This window comes from Musca autumnalis, unplaced genomic scaffold (genome assembly GCF_047663935.1).
Source record: "Musca autumnalis isolate F117 unplaced genomic scaffold, ASM4766393v1 scaffold_1, whole genome shotgun sequence".
NCBI classification, from domain to species: Eukaryota; Metazoa; Arthropoda; class Insecta; order Diptera; family Muscidae; genus Musca; species Musca autumnalis.
In genome coordinates this window covers 281,557,433-281,573,189 of record NW_027411644.1, presented here as the reverse complement: position 1 = coordinate 281,573,189, position 15,757 = coordinate 281,557,433, and the positions used below count along the sequence as shown (strand labels likewise).

The window sequence follows — 15,757 nt, the reverse complement described above, 5'->3', positions numbered from 1 at the left end:
ATAGGGCTACTTTACAATCAGTAGCAACGCGTAGCGCACGAGAGAGGTATCGTGAGAAAAGGAGAGAGGAGAAACGTCTTTTCCGCAGGAAAAAGAGAGAGATGGAAAAGCGGGAGTGTGAACAAATCGAGATGTACAGGAGACAGAATGAAGTCCGAAAATTCTACCAAAGAGTGAAACATCAAACTGATGGCTTTGGAACTGGGACATCCTACTGTAGAGACCAGCAAGGTAATCTGGTAACTGATAAAGATAGTATGCTAAAATATGGAAAGAGCATTTTTCGAAACTGTTGGTATCCAATAGTAGCGAAGTCGACGAAGATCCTATCCCAGAAGATGGTATTGAATGTATACCACCCGGCCAAGATGACGTAAAGACATTAATAAACCTGCTGAAGAATAATAAGGCAGCAGGAGCTGATGGCCTACCAGCCGAGCTGTTTAAAACTGGAGGCGACACGCTGATAAGGTGTATGCATCAGCTAGTTAGCTCCATCTGGCAGGAAGAACGCGTACCCGACGATTGGAACCTGAGGAAGGAGATAAGACTTTATGATCCAACCATAGGGGCATAAGTCTTCTTCATATCGCCTACAAGATAGTGTCAGGGATATTGTGCGAACGACTAAAGCCCATGGTCAACAAAATAATTGGACCATACCAATGCGGCTTTAGACCTGGCAAGTCCACCATTGACCATATATTTACCCTGCGGCAAATCCTGGAGAAGACCCAAGAGGTGCCGATCGACACCTACCAGCTTTTTGTCGATTATAAAGCAGCCTTCGACAGCCCGCTATGTTGAAAGGTATTCCAAGCCATGTCTGACTTTGGTATCCCCGCAAAGCTCATTCGGCTTTGTAAAACGACTCTAACTGACACAAGATTGTCAGTTAAAATAGGAAAGAATCTCTCCGAAGAGTTTTGTACCAAAAGAGGTTTCAGACAAGGAGACAGCCTTTCGTGTAATCTTTTCAACATCCTGCTAGAAAAGGTTATACGAGAGGCAAACGTCAAAAGAAGTGGTACAATCTACGCCAATAGCCACATGTTACTTGCTAATGCTGATAATATAGACATCGTGGGAAGATAAGTAAAAGAAGTAACCGATACCTTTACGAAGGTCAAAGGAGAATCTGCTAAAGTGGGTCTGGCGGTAAACGGCGAGAAGACCAAGCTGATGGTGTCGACGCGCAATGCGTCCATAGAGATCGGACCAACTGTTGAAGTTGGTTCCTATAATTTTGAGGTAGTAAAAGACTTCGTATACCTCGGCACCGCCGTAAACACAACAAACGACATCAATTGTGAAATAAAAGAAGAATTGTATTGGCCAACAGATGCCACTTTGGCTTAAGTAAGCACTTTAAAAACAATGCCACAACTCGTCAAACAAAAATAACGCTTTACAAAACACTGATACTACCCGTGCTGATGTATGGTTGCGTAGCCTGGGTACTTGCGCAAGCAGATAAGGCAGTGCTTGGCGTGTTTGAGAGAAAAATTCTTCGAAAGATCTACGGACCGATTTGCGTTGACGGTGAATATCGACGTCGTATGAACCACGAGCTGTATCTGCTATACAACGACATCAATATAGTTAAACGTATCGAGATGCAACGATTGCGTTGGCTATCCCATATAATAAGATTGAGCGATGATAAACCTCTTAGGTCAAAATAGCTCAACTCGAAGGAGAATTAATTCAAATATCGCTCTAAAAAATTACCTTCGCCTTAATAATAAGCCAAAACAAAAACACGATTTCAGCATGAGCCAGGCTGGGATTCGAACCTGGGACTCCAACAACCAAGTGACACGGTTGCAGGCGTCTTAGCGTTCTAAGCCACCATCAACTTGTCAAAGATTCCGATGACAAATATTGATGATCAAAATCTTCTGATACAGAAGGACTAATAAAATAAAGGTGGAAAAAGCTGCCTTAGTATTTGTAATAAAGCATTGAAAAATAGGGTTGTGATAGATGGAAGACATGCATCAAGCGTCTTGGATGTACGATCGTTCCGAGGTGCAAACATAGACTCGGGTCACTACCTTGTTGGAGCAAAGGTACGTACCAGATTAAACGTAGCAAACAAAGTCCGAACAGACACAACACGGAAGTTGGACATCGGTAAGCTGCAATCACAACAGATAGCCACAGCATATTCCACTCGTCTAGCCAAATTGCTTAATCAAAGCACTCCTCATCCCGATAACATATCAGGACAATGGCAAAGCATTGCCCACTCCATGCAAGGACTAATAAAATAAAGGTGGAAAAAGCTGCCTTAGTATTTGTAATAAAGCATTGAAAAATAGGGTTACCAGCCAAGTCGGACTATAGCAAAAGTTTGGAATTAAATGACTAACATTAAAATAAAAAAATAAAATAATTCGAATATACAAATTTCGAATAATTTGTGATAGAAATGCTAGTTTCCAAGCTTAGTCTTCGTCCACCCATTAAAAACACCATTCAATATGCCTGATGATCGGTCTAACCACCCGTGAAACGTAGCATAGTGGTTGAATGTGTGGGGCTTCGGTCAAAATAGCTCAATTCGAAAGAGAATTAATTAAAAAAAACATTCGATAATGTATATTTTTTCTCTATCTAAATACATATGTATGTATATAGCTACCCTCCGTTTCACTTACCCTCATTAAACGAATTCCCATGACACCAAGGCCTTCTTGCACCGAACTGGCTAAATGCGGTGGCACCGATGATAGTGTTGACGTTGCGCCATGCGTATCTGTAAAGGTTTTCTTTAAAATACGTTGTAAAATATTAGAATTTTCTTCTAATATTTGAATCACATCACTACTATTGGTGCTAACCATGGATTCACTGTCCTGACTTCGTGTCCTCTGCTGCTGCTGCTCATCATCATGAAATCGTATTGTTTTGTTGGTGTTGCTGTTCGGACAAGTTGCAGCATCTCCGGTACAATGAGTTACTGCAACTTTGGGCGATGGTGAACGATGACTGCTCAGATTACGTTTAGCCGATTCTGCCGATGATGAACGAGTAGCGCGAAATTCTTCAAACGACAGCGATGGTGATATGATGTCCTTTAATTTTTGATTGAATTCTTTATAGTTTTTCTGCATTTTAAAATCGAATCGTTGTTCCCTTTCCAATGCCTCTAAACGGGCTTCCAACTGTTGGGCAGTTGGTAGACCGCTTGGGCTGTTGGGTTCATCATTTACCTGGTGTGGGGCGGCTGTAGGGTCCTTGCCGCCGGGTGATTTAGAACGTGATTTACAGGCAGCCGGGGAGGGGGTGCGACCCTCCTCCAGCATACGCATGCGATGTTCTAATTCACCAGTTGTTGGTATGTCATCGGGACTGGGATCGAGTAACATTTCCAGGGGATGTATTGGCTCACGTTTGGGTTCAGCTTTGTTACGTGGCCTTGATTTGCGATTTAAATCCAAGGCACGAAAACGATATTCCAGATCTTCGGTTGTGGGTTTAGCAGTCGAGCTGCTGGAGTGATGTGGACTTTCCACACACCGGACAGGGGATTGGTGTTCTTTTTTCTTAGCTGCCGCATTACAATGGCAATGATGATCACAGCATTCAGGTTCGGCAAAGCGTACAGGAGATTGGTGTTTCTTGGCATGAGTGGAACCGCAGACATGCTGTTGATGTTGACTTTGCGAGGAAGAGCAACGCTCCGACCCAGGTGTCTCTCCACTACCCACAGGAGGTATTTCATCCAAACCCTTGCCTTCACACAGATCCAAGAAACGATTCAAGTCCTTCTCATGTGACAGGGAGTATTGCAGTTTGATTTTCCTTTCGATTTCCGTGAGTCTCTGCTCCACATCGATTTTTTCCACATCTTCAAGCATTTTGATTTGTCGCTCCAGGGAACGAAAGCGAGATTCCAATTCCCTTGTGGAGGGTAGGTAAACAGTTTTCTTTTTCAAATGATGTTTTATGGGATCTTTGCCCCAATCAAAATCTTCCTCGGGCGGTTTGGTGGATTTCTTTTTGGGCGAAAACTCTGAGGTTGCGGCGGACTCCTCTTTGGCAGTTTTAGTCAGCTCCATTATTTCCTTGCTGAGATCAGACATTTGTTGGGCAGATTTGGCATCGGTGAGCTTGCCAGCTAAATCTTCGGGTTTTATTTGACCCCTCTCGAGTAGTTGCTTTTCAAGGGCTTGGAATAAATCTTCCAATTCTTCGGTATTGGCACGAGTCAGGCGTCGCACCTTAACTGCTTTGGGTTCATTGTCCAGCAGCAGTACCAGGGTTTTCTTGTTCACCTCGACCGGCACCATTTGGGTACCGTGGATATTGGCTATTGATTTTTCCGAGATTTGTGCTTTAGTAGTTTCATCTGTGGGTTTGGGTAGGTCCTCCTTGGGATCTTTGATTTCTGGTTTGTCTTCTTTGATGGGTATCTCGGCTTTGCTCTCTTTGGGAAGTTCTTGGGGTTCACTTACAACAGCCTTTGCACTTTTCTTTTCAATTTTCATTTCTTCTTCTTCTTCTTTTTCCTTTTCTTTTTTACTCTCCTCTGTTTTTGTTTCCTTAGGTTCCACTTCCTTTTGTGACTTGTTAGCCTCTAATTTGGGTGTATCTGTATCTGGTGCCTTAATGGGCTTGGAATGCTTTATGTGTTCCTCCAAAATTTGTAAACGCCGATCGAAATCATCCTCCTTGGCGGCCCTATCGGATTTCTTTTCAATTGGCTTCTCTAAGGGTTCTTCAGGTGGAAGCTCCGTTTTAGTTGCTGGCTCTTCTATTTGAGTGGGAACTTCAGGTTTACTGTTTACCTCTTCTGCCACAAGCTCCTTGGCTGCTTCTAAGATTTTCTTGCCTTCCTTTTCCACTTCCACTTGTTCTTCTACTTTAACTACTTCCGATTCTTTTACAGCCACAACTTCTTCCTCCACTTCAACCTTTTTGGAGGTTTCTCTGGCCTTTTCAAATTCTTGGGTCATTTCATTGACAAATTCCTCACTTATTTCATCTTTAATGACAATTTCATCCTCTCCCTCATCCTTTGGTTGGGTTTCTTTTTTCGCCTCCTGGACTTCCTCTGGCTCGCTTGTTGTAGAGGGAGCACCCAATTCCCTGGTCATTTGCAACGGCTTATCAATGGGCGTTGAAACAGAGGCAATTATTCTTTGCGAGTTCTTCAATTGCTCTTCCAAAATCAACAGACGCCTACTCAACTCCTCGGCCCGCGTAAGAGACTGGGTGGCCGCCTTGCCCAACTCTTCCTTGCTCAGAGTCATATGAATATTTATGCTAATGTTAATGGGACTTTGGAAGTCTTGTTCCAGCAGCTCACCATAGTTGTTGTAACGTACCAATTCCTTGCCCGTTACGTTGACCGAATCGGCCCTTATCTCCAAGTCCATTTGTGAAGAACTCAGTTCAGCGGAGTTCTCGTCGAGTGATGTTTTGTTGTGGTCTTGTCCCGTTGTTGTTTTGAATTTTGCACTTGCCCCCAATTGTCGTTCCAATTCCAAGACCCGCGACTCCAATTTACCCACATGTTGCCGTTGATTGGTACTGGTGGTCATGAACGGCTTAATGGGTTGTTGATAACGTTGTTGGTGTTGGCGACTGGTCGATGCCACTTCGGAATCACTTGCTCGACGTTGCTTCAATAGGCTTCTATTCAATTGCTCTTCCAAGAATTGTAAACGATTCTCAAGATCGGCTCTTGAGGGTAGATCGGAAAAACGACGAACCATTTTACGGCGTAACGACGGTTCGTTGCGTTTTCCCGATGGACTATTGGCGTTTGCATGTGTTTCCGAAGTTTCATCGGTTTTGGATTTGCGCAGCAGAGCTGGCGTTTTGCGATTGGGATTTATGGAGCTGGGTTTGATGTTTTCGCCATTGGGTGTGGGACCCATTTTCGCCTGGAGTTCTTCAATGAGAGCTGAACGTGTACTGGGTTCTTGACTGGGACTTGATTGCTCCGTCTCGGACCAGTCTTTGGGTGGAGTTGGAGGGGTCGGTATGGCCTTGGGGCTTGGCGATTTCTTTGGTGCTTTGATGGTGTCGGCGGCCTTAATGGTTTTATCGCTTTGCAATTTTTCAAAACGCCTCTCCAGCGAATCAGTTGAGGGTGGCGAGGTTTTTGGTTTTACCTGGGACTCCTGTGTCAGAGAGTCTTTGCGTGAACTCATGCGCCGTTTTAGCACCTCATAACGTTTTTCCAAGTCTTCAGTGGTTGGAGGTTCTGAGGAACGACGACTGCCGGGGGTTGATCCAGCTTCCGAGGTTTTGGGGGAAACTTTTTTCGTTTCGGTTTTGTGTTTTGTTTCCGCAGCCGAACGCCTGGCACTGTGAGACTTCATAGTTTCCATGACATTTGTGGCCATTTTACTGGAACGTTCCTCTGGTGTCTGTGAAGAGCTTTTCATGGCCTCCACCACATCGGCCTTTAGTTTTTGTGACCGCCTTTGTTTGGCGGCGGCTGATTCCTCCTCCTCTTTTGGTGAGTGGCGACTTTTGGTTGGCTCCTCCTTACGTTTAACCGAGGACTTCATGGTCTCCATAACATTGCTGGCCATTTTATGGGAACGCTGCTTTTGTGCCTCTTCACTGGCCGGCTTCATGGCTTCAATAACATCGGCCTTTAGTTTATTGCTTTTCTTCACCTTTTCCTGGGAATGCTGAGCTGATGTCTTCATGGCAGCCACCACATTTGTGGCCATTTTTCCATCACTTTGCGGCTGATCCCCGGAAGATTTCATGGCTGAAATAACATCGGCTTTAATTTTATTTGAACGTTTACGTTTTTCCCCGTCTTCAGATGGTTGGCTTGCAAGAGATTTCGGTTGGGCTCTACTTGGCGCTGAGGTTGAGGGCGTGGGTTCTTCGGGTGTTGTGGCGGATTTCATGGAGGCAATAATTCCTGCCTTAATTTTATCTGATCTGCTTTGTTTTTTGTCCGACTCCTCTGTGGGTGTTGCGACTTCTGGCTCATCAGGGGTGGTGGCAGATTTCATGGAGGCAATGATACCAGCTTTTATTCTATCCGATCTGTTGAGTTTTTTACTCGCTTCTTCATCTGTGGGAGTTGGTGCCTCAGGTTCATCTGGAGTGTTACCAGATTTCATTGAAGCTATAATTCCCGCCCTTATTTTATCGGAACGACTTAGTTTCTTGGTCGAGTCCTCTGTGGTAGTTTCGGCCTCAGGCTCATCAGGTGTGGTTGCGGATTTCATGGAAGCTATGATACCTGCTTTGATTTTAGCAGATCTGAGTTTCTTGTTGGTGTCCTCTGTGGGTGTTTCGGCTTCTGCTGGTTCCTCCTCCTGGGTATTGCCAGATTTCATTGAAGCTATTATGCCTGCCTTTATTTTATCTGACCTGCTTTGTTTGCGACCAATTTCTTCTGTGGGTGTCTGGGCCGGCTCTTCGGGTGTTGTGGCCGACTTCATGGAGGCAATAATACCTGACTTAATTTTTTCCGACCTACTTTGTTTCCTGGCCATTTCTTCTGTGGGAGTTTGTGCCGGTTCCTCGGGTGTTGTGGCCGACTTCATGGAGGCAATAATTCCTGCACGGATTTTATCTGAACGGCTTTGTTTTTTAGCCGTATCCTCTGTGGGAGTTTCTGCTGGCGGCTCATCTGGGGTGGTGGCGGAGGATTTCATTGAGGCAATTATTCCTGCTCGGATTTTGTCCGATCTACTTAACCGCCTGCCCAATTCTTCTGTGGGTGTTTGTGCCGGTTCTTCGGGGGTTGTGGCCGACTTCATGGAGGCAATAATTCCCGACTTGATTCTATCTGACCTACTCTGCCTCCTGGCCACGTCTTCTGTGGGTGTTTGGATTGGTGTCTCTTCGGGGGTAGTGGCTGACTTCATGGAGGCAATAATTCCCGCCTTGATTTTTTCCGATCTACTTAGTTTCTTAGAAGGATCCTCAGTTGGAGTTCCGGCTTCCGGCTCATCGGGTGTGCTACCGGATTTCATGGAGGCAATAATTCCTGCCTTAATCTTGTCCGACCTACTTTGTTTGCGGCCCATTTCTTCTGTGGGAGTTTGTGCCGGTTCGTCGGGAGTTGTGGCCGATTTCATGGAGGCAATAATTCCCGCCTTGATTTTATCTGAGCGGCTGGTGGATTTCATGGCTGCCATAACATTGCTGGCCATTTTGCTGCTGGAAGACTGCTCAGGTTCTTCTTCTTTCTCTGCATCGTCTTGGTGAGGAGATTCCATATCCCCCGAAGATTTCATGGCAGATAAAACTCCTGCCTTGATTTTGTCGGAACGCTGCTGCTTGCCGGCCGTTTTCATGGCATCCATAACATTGGCAGCCATTTTACTGGACCCCTCCTTTGTTTTTGAAGATTTCATTGCCTTCATGACATTGGATGCCATGCTACCCTCCACAGGAGAAGTTAGAGTGGATGGGGGTGGCTTCATGGCCCCCAAAACATCAAGTTTAAGTTTATCTGCGCGGCGTTTGCGTTCTTCTTCCTGAGCTGAATCTTCAGCATCATCATCAGCTGTGTGATGATCTCCTCTGGATTTTCTCATTGCCTCTCGGACATTGTGTGCCATTCGTTGATGCCTTGCAGATTCATCAACCTCATCATCATCTGAGGCCAATGCAGAGCCAGATGCCTTCATGGCCTCAATGACATTGGCCTTGATGCGATTGGCACGATCCAAATCTTCATCCGCCATATCATCATCACCGGCTGTTTCACTTTCATCATCCAGGATTTGTTGTCGCTGCTGTTGTTGTTGCTGCTGCTGCTGATCCAATTCCGAATAGCCATCTGGACTTTGGCGATCATCATAGTCCACATGCCTTGGCCGGGAATGGGATTCCTCTAAAAGATCTTCACTGGCCTCAGAGCGAGTTATGCTCATCTGCTTTTCCAAAGCCTCAAAACGTTTCTCCAACTCCTCTGTTGAGGGCGGAGATTTGCGAGAAGCCTTGGAAGAACGGCGTTCAGATTGGGCATCAAGTTCCCTGTCATCGCTACTCATTTGAGATTGGCGACGGGAGTAGACTGACAATTGAGACTGGCGCCGTGAAGTTGTGGTGGTGGCGGCAGCCGCTTGATCCGAGGGTCTGCGAGATATGACTTGTTTTAGATCTGATTGTCTTCTTGAACGAGAGTCTTGTGGTGGTTCTTCTTCCTCTTCGGCTTCTTCTTCCATTTCTTCCTCCTCCACTGCCTCCTCCTCCCCCTCTTCTTCCGCTTCTAAATCATCGGCTGAATCTTCCACTGGAGAATCATGACCCGACACGGTAATAGATCTATCTTCCTCTTCTTCGGACAGTATTTCTCTGGAATCCCTTTCACTTTGCTCATTTTCAGTATCAGGGGGTTCTTTTTTCCTCTGCTTGCCCGAGGTCTTGGCAACACTACTTGAGGCAATGCTGGATCTTCCATCCAGGTTTTCTTCTTCCTCTTCATATTCTTGCTCCTCAAGATCTTCCTCGCCGCCGCCGTCGTCATCTTGCCCCTCACTTCCTCGATCCGTTTGTTTACCCTGGGTTCTGAGATCTCCCCGAGATCCCACATCTTGTTTATTGCTTGATTGTGCAGGCTTATCGCTATTTCTAGTTGAATCACGTTGTGGATTTTCTCTGCTAGCTGCTGGTGGTGATTTTCGTGAACTACGACCCTTTTCTGAATCGCTAACTTCGGCCATTTGTTTACTACGATCCCGTATCATATTTTCAAAACGTTCTTCTAAATCGGCAGTTGAGGGTATTACAGGTTTTCGTTGTACAATATCATTAGCAGCGAGAGCCTCAGGCTTCTTGGTAGGTGGTGCCACCAAAGGCATGGTTTTGTCAAATGATTTTGAGTGATTCTTGTAATGGCTCTGCCTGGAGAGTCTGTCATGATGAGTTCGATATTTGTTGGAATCTTCAGTAAATGAAGAGAGCTGTTCTTCATCCAGAGAAATGCGATTACTGTGATATGAGCGCGAAGCTGGTGGATCTTTAAGCAGTTCCCCAGATGATATGGAGTAGCGTGAACGACCATAATCTTCTCCTTCTTCTTTGGGGTATGGGCGGCGATATTTGTACGTTTCACTGGGTTGCAGAACCTCTGCCTTTCTCTCACCAGGAATTCTTTGAGAATGATAATATCGGTTGTCCTCGGAATCACTGCTGGGGTGATCTAGTTTATGAATGTGGTGATAACGGGATTTTTGATGTTGTGATGCTTCTTCCTTTCCGTTTTCATGCGAGTAACCACCATGTTTGATGGCTTCTGTAGGTTGCTCCATGGAGTACAGGGGATATGAGCTTATGTGGAAATGTTCTCTCTGTATACCTTCTCCCTCCACCCGCGTAATTGACTTGGTCTCATCGTGATGTATTCTACCATTCATTCCCTGGGCCCGATATCTTTCCAATGCCTTGCGGTTATCTTCCCGCTCTTCTTCTTCTTCCTGTTCTTTGGTTTTGTGTTCAAATGCAGGATATTTGGAGGTCACCTCCATGCTCATACGTTTCTCCAAAGCCTGATAACGTTCTTCGATTTCCATTGTTGTTGAACGGGTTAGAGTAAGTCTTCTGGGATCTCTACGTTTGGCAGCCGCTGAACTGACATATGCCGGAGGAGGTTTTATTGTTACTTCCTGAGTGTGCTCACTTTTTTGTAGCGATGTGGAAAATTCCGTTTTGGCCTCTGCAATACAGGCAGCTGAAGATTTCTCGGAATAGTCTACCAAAAGATCCATGCGTCGTGTTTGTCCCACATCTTCTATTGCCTTCGGTACGGTATCACTAATCACCTGCTTGCTTTCCCTATCCTTATAGGCATCCCTTATGGAATCCTCTTCGTTGAGGGAATACATAAGCTCCAGTTTTGTGGGCCTTTCACTGCTGTTGACCCTTTCGAAATACTGATTGGTCACTCCCTCATCACTGACCTTGGGTTTCTCGCCATCATCATCATCGTTGCTGCCCAAGGAGTTCATGGGCTCATTGTATTCCGCTTTAGAGACTGCAGGGGCTACCAAAACCTTTGATATTGCCAAAATATCCACCACATCAGTAATGGGTGGTGTTAGGTGCCTTAAATCTGCGGAACTGGGGGCCAGGATATCCGTTTCAATGAACAAAGCTTGGGGTTTTGTGGCAGCAGCATCCGCCAAGTCCGCTTCATTTGCCAAGGGGGAATAGGGGGCACCATTGAGTTTTCCCATTTGTAGCTGATCACTTTCGGTGGCGCTATTCTCGGCCTCTTCTTCTCCCTCCCCTTCTTCCTCCTCATCCAGTTTCTTGGAAAGTTCCAGATAGGATTCTGGTAGGCTGGCTTTCTTGGCCGCCGCCTCCTCATCGGTACTGTGGCTGGGAGAATCTGTGGTCATAAGCACAAAGGGTATTTCACTATTCGAGGGAGCCCAGGATTTGGGCCTTTGGCGATCTCCCTTATCCCCCACGGGTTCGGCGGCCAATTTACGTTGCTTTATCAAGGCCGCTTTGGATGTATATTTTCGAGCACTCTTCGAGGGAGGATTGTCATCATCACACAGGCTGGTATCTGAGCTGGAGGCGGCAGCCTTATCCTCATCCTCACTCTCCTCACTGTAGGATGAGGAATCACTTTTACCCAAACGTTTTGTGCGTATCTTTTGCGATTTCAAGCCATCAATGCTGCCCGAGCTAAGCATTGCAGCCCTCTCGGCCCGTATCTCCTTCCATGTCAAACTATCACGCCGACGTTTTGGATCCATGGCGGTGTCGCGCCACTGCAAAGTTTCACCACGCCTTAGCTGGCGATTTATGGGTTTGTTGTCTTGCAAAACAGCCGGCAAAGAGGGTTTTCTGGCAGGTGGTATAGCACCCGGTGGAGGTCCCGTGCGTCGCCCTTTATTTGTAACAATGGCTGGGCGGCCAGACAACAATTGATTCACAGGTATGGTGGCTGCACTATTCACGGTGCTTTGGCGGGCAGTTGAACAGGCAGTGGTGAGGATAATGTGGGCCTGCTTCTGACGTTCCCGCAAACGGTCATATTGCTTTTTCAGTAAGGAAATATCAAGGGCAATTCGATCTTTGCTTTCGGCTGTCTGTTTGGCAGTGGTGTGGCCCTGGGAACCACGGCGACCCCAGGGTATACCCCACACCGTGGCAACAGCCAAGCGGGAATCTTCATCCATATCGGGTTCTTCATCATCGTAGTATAGGCTGAAAGGAAAAAAATACAATATTTTAACTTGATCCGTTGCTCCCAACTCCAAGGCTACTCACTTCAAACCCTGCTTGTTCTTCAATGGTGAAACGCTGTACAAATGTTTGTCTCTTAGCTTTTGGATATCTTGAATGGGGCCCAACTGGACCACCTTTTCAATCAGGCCATTGGAATCGATCAAATGGCCGTTCAACAACTCACTTGAAAATGAACCCATTTTACCATAGAAGTCATCAGCACTGCGGGTACTCAGGACTCGACTAATGGGAGAAAAAAACACATTTAAAATTCTGAAAGTTTCATCTTTAAAGTCATATTTACTCCTCCAACAAACTCCACAGGGCCAAGGCGGTACGCAGCAGCACATCACTGCCCTCAATGAGGACCAAGTCCCAAACCCTCAAAACACATGACATGGGCAAACAGGTGCAGAACATGGTAAGAAACCACTGCATGGTAAAGACATTGGTCAAGGGGGGTTCATAGGCATTTTCCACGGGGCCTTGTAACTTTTGCAGATGCCTGGCCAAACGAGGCAGCTTCGTTTGCATTAGCTCACGAAACACAGCCATGTCAGCCTGTAAACCACCCATGGAACCACAAAAATAACCAGGAGGTAAGATACCCTCAACTAAATAGATCATAACTTTCATGGATTCCGTTTCATCCTTGTCCATGACTTGCAGTATCAGGGCACCCAGCATATTGAAACCCTAAAATATGAAAATATCATTATAAGTGTTCCTGGAAAAGGTTTAAGGCAAAGAAACTTACCTGGCAATAACCCACTTCAGGATTGTAACGGGCATAGCCGAGTAGTATACGTTTCAATTTGGCTTGATTGATGTCACCAGCCGGTCCTGTACACAAAGTAGAACCGGTGCGGTGCAGATCCTAAATAAAGAGAGAAGTTTAAATACATTTTTTACATTAAAAAGACAGTGGCTGGTACCTTGACAATTTGTATGCCCAACTCCTCATCATCTTCACGCCATTTTTCACAAAAACATTTCTCCTCCTCCTTGGACCAGTCTACATTTTTGGATTTTAAATATTTATCGGCTAGAGAAAGCCAGAGCTGAAAAAAAAAATAAAAAGAAAATTATTTACAATCCCACAGATATTGCCCGTAAAATTGATTAGAAATCCACGTTTTGCGGGCTCTTTGGTGGCTTCTAAAAATTGTTTAAAAATCTACGCTCTGAGGCAACGTTTTGTGGGCCCTTTGGTGGCTTCTAAATTTTTTTTAAAAATCGAAGCGCTGAGGCCTCTTGAGTTTCTTTTAAAAATTGTTTAAAAATCCACGTTTCGTGGGCTCTTTGGTGGCTCCTAAAAATGTATTAAAAATCTAAGTATTGTGGGCTCTTTGGGGGCTCCTAAAATTGTTTAAAAATCCACGTTTTGAGGGCTGTTTTGTGACTTCAAAAAACTGTTTAAAAATCCACGTTTTGTGAGCTCTTTGGTGACTCCTAAAATTTTTTTAAAAATCCTTGTTTTGTGGACTCTTTGGTGGTTTCTAAAAATTGTTTAATAATCCACGTTTTGTGGGCTCTTTGGTGGCTTCCAAAAATTGTTAAAAAATCCACGTTTTGAGGGCACTTTGGTGACTCCTAATTTTTTTAAAAATCCACGTTTGGTGGGCTCTTCGGTGACTCCTAATTTTTTTTAAAAATCCACGTTTTTTTTGGCTCTTCGGTGAGTCTTAAAAATTTTTTAAAAATCCACGTTTTTTGGCTCTTTGGTGAGTCTTAAAAATTGTTTAAAAATCCACGTTTTGTTGGCTCTTTGGCGAGTCTTAAAAATTGTTTAAAAATCCACGTTTTGTGGGCTCTTTGGTGAGTCTTAAAAATTGTTTAAAAATCCACGTTTTGTGGGCTCTTTGGTGAGTCTTAAAAATTGTTTAAAAATCCACGTTTTGTGGGCTCTTTGGTGAGTCCTAAAAATTGTTTAAAAATTCACGTTTGGTGGGCTCTTTGGTGAGTCTAAAAAATAGTTTAAAAATCCACGTTCTTTGGGCTTTTGGTGAGTTTTAAAAATTTTTTAAAAATCCACGTTTTGTGGGCTCTTTGGTGAGTCTTAAAAATTGTTTAAAAATCCACGTTTTGTGGGCTCTTTGGTGAGTCTGAAAAATTGTTTAAAAGTCCACGTTTTGTGGTCTCTTTGGTGAGTCTTAAAAATTGTTTAAAAATCCACGTTTTGTGGGCTCTTTGGTGAGTCTTAAAAATTGTTTAAAAATCCACGTTTTGTGGGCTCTTTGGTGAGTCATAAAAATTGTTTAAAAATCCACGTTTGTGAGTGCTCTTTGGTGAGTCATAAAAATTGTTTAAAAATCTACGTTTTGTGGTCTCTTTGGTGAGTCTTAAAAATTGTTTAAAAATCCACGTTTTGTGGGCTCTTTGGTGAGTCTTAAAAATTGTTTAAAAATCCACGTTTTGTGGGCTCTTTGGTGAGTTTAAAAATCCACGTTTTGTGGGCTCTTTGGTGTGTCTTCAAAATTGTTTAAAAATCCACGTTTGTGAGTGCTCTTTGGTGAGTCATAAAAATTGTTAAAAAATCCACGTTTGTGAGTGCTCTTTGGTGAGTGATAAAAATTGTTTAAAAATCCACGTTTTGTGGTCTCTTTGGTGAGTCTTCAAAATTGTTTAAAAATCCACGTTTTGTGAGCTCTTTGTTGAGTCTTAAAAATTGTTTAAAAATCCACGTTTTGTGGGATCTTTGGTGAGTCTTAAAAATTGTTTAAAATCCACGTTTTGTGGGCTCTTTGGTGAGTCTTAAAAATTGTTTAAAAATCCACGTTTTGTGGGCTCTTTGGTGAGTTTAAAAATCCACGTTTTGTGGGCTCTTTGGTGAGTCTTCAAAATTGTTTAAAAATCCACGTTTGTGAGTGCTCTTTGGTGAGTCATAAAAATTGTTTAAAAATCCACGTTTGTGAGTGCTCTTTGGTGAGTGATAAAAATTGTTTAAAAATCCACGTTTTGTGGTCTCTTTGGTGAGTCTTCAAAATTGTTTAAAAATCCACGTTTTGTGAGCTCTTTGTTGAGTCTTAAAAATTGTTTAAAAATCCACGTTTTGTGGGATCTTTGGTGAGTCTTAAAAATTTTTTAAAATCCACGTTTTGTGAGTCTTAAAAATTGTTTAAAAATCCACGTTTTGTGAGTCTTAAAAATTGTTTAAAAATCCACGTTTTGTAGCTCTTTGGTGAGTCTTAAAAATTGTTTAAAAATCCACGTTTTGTGGGCGTTTTGGTGAGTCTTAAAAATTGTTTAAAAATCCACGTTTTGTGGGCTCTTTGGTGAGTCTTAGAAACTGTTTAAAAATCCGCGTTTTGTGGGCTCTTTGGTGAGTCTTAAAAATTGTTTAAAAATCCACGTTCTTTGATCTCTTTAGTGAGTTTTAAAAATTGTTTAAAACTCCACGTTTTGAGGTCTCTTTGGTGAGTCTTAATTTGTTTAAAAATCCACGTTTTGTGGGCTCTTTGGTGATTTTTAAAAATTGTTGAAAAATCCATGCTTTGTGGGCTCTTTGGTGACTCCTTAAAATTGTTGAAAATTCCACGTTTTGTGGTTTCTTTGGTGAGTTCTAAAAATTGTTTAA

At 43.9% G+C, this 15,757-nt stretch overlaps 1 protein-coding gene across 16 annotated transcripts in view; it reads right to left on the bottom strand.

Moving 5' to 3' along the window:
* Positions 1-15,757, bottom strand: part of LOC141389607 (uncharacterized) — a 58,912-nt gene that overhangs the window by 11,098 nt on the left and 32,057 nt on the right. For 12 of the 16 annotated variants that reach the window (XR_012409122.1, XM_073961390.1, XM_073961378.1 and 9 more), the window contains 6 exons: positions 13,116-13,241; positions 12,938-13,057; positions 12,485-12,876; positions 12,223-12,423; positions 2,847-12,159; positions 2,664-2,774 (listed from right to left, as the gene is read on the bottom strand). Coding sequence is in view for 12 of the 16 variants with exons in the window: in XM_073961390.1 (XP_073817491.1) it covers positions 2,664-2,774; positions 2,847-12,159; positions 12,223-12,423; positions 12,485-12,876; positions 12,938-13,057; positions 13,116-13,241 (10,263 nt within the window). In the remaining 4 variants the exon portion in view is untranslated. The remainder of the gene's footprint in view (positions 1-2,663; positions 2,775-2,846; positions 12,160-12,222; positions 12,424-12,484; positions 12,877-12,937; positions 13,058-13,115; positions 13,242-15,757) is intronic. The other 4 variants (XR_012409123.1, XM_073961379.1, XR_012409124.1 and 1 more) reach the window with 3 other exon arrangements.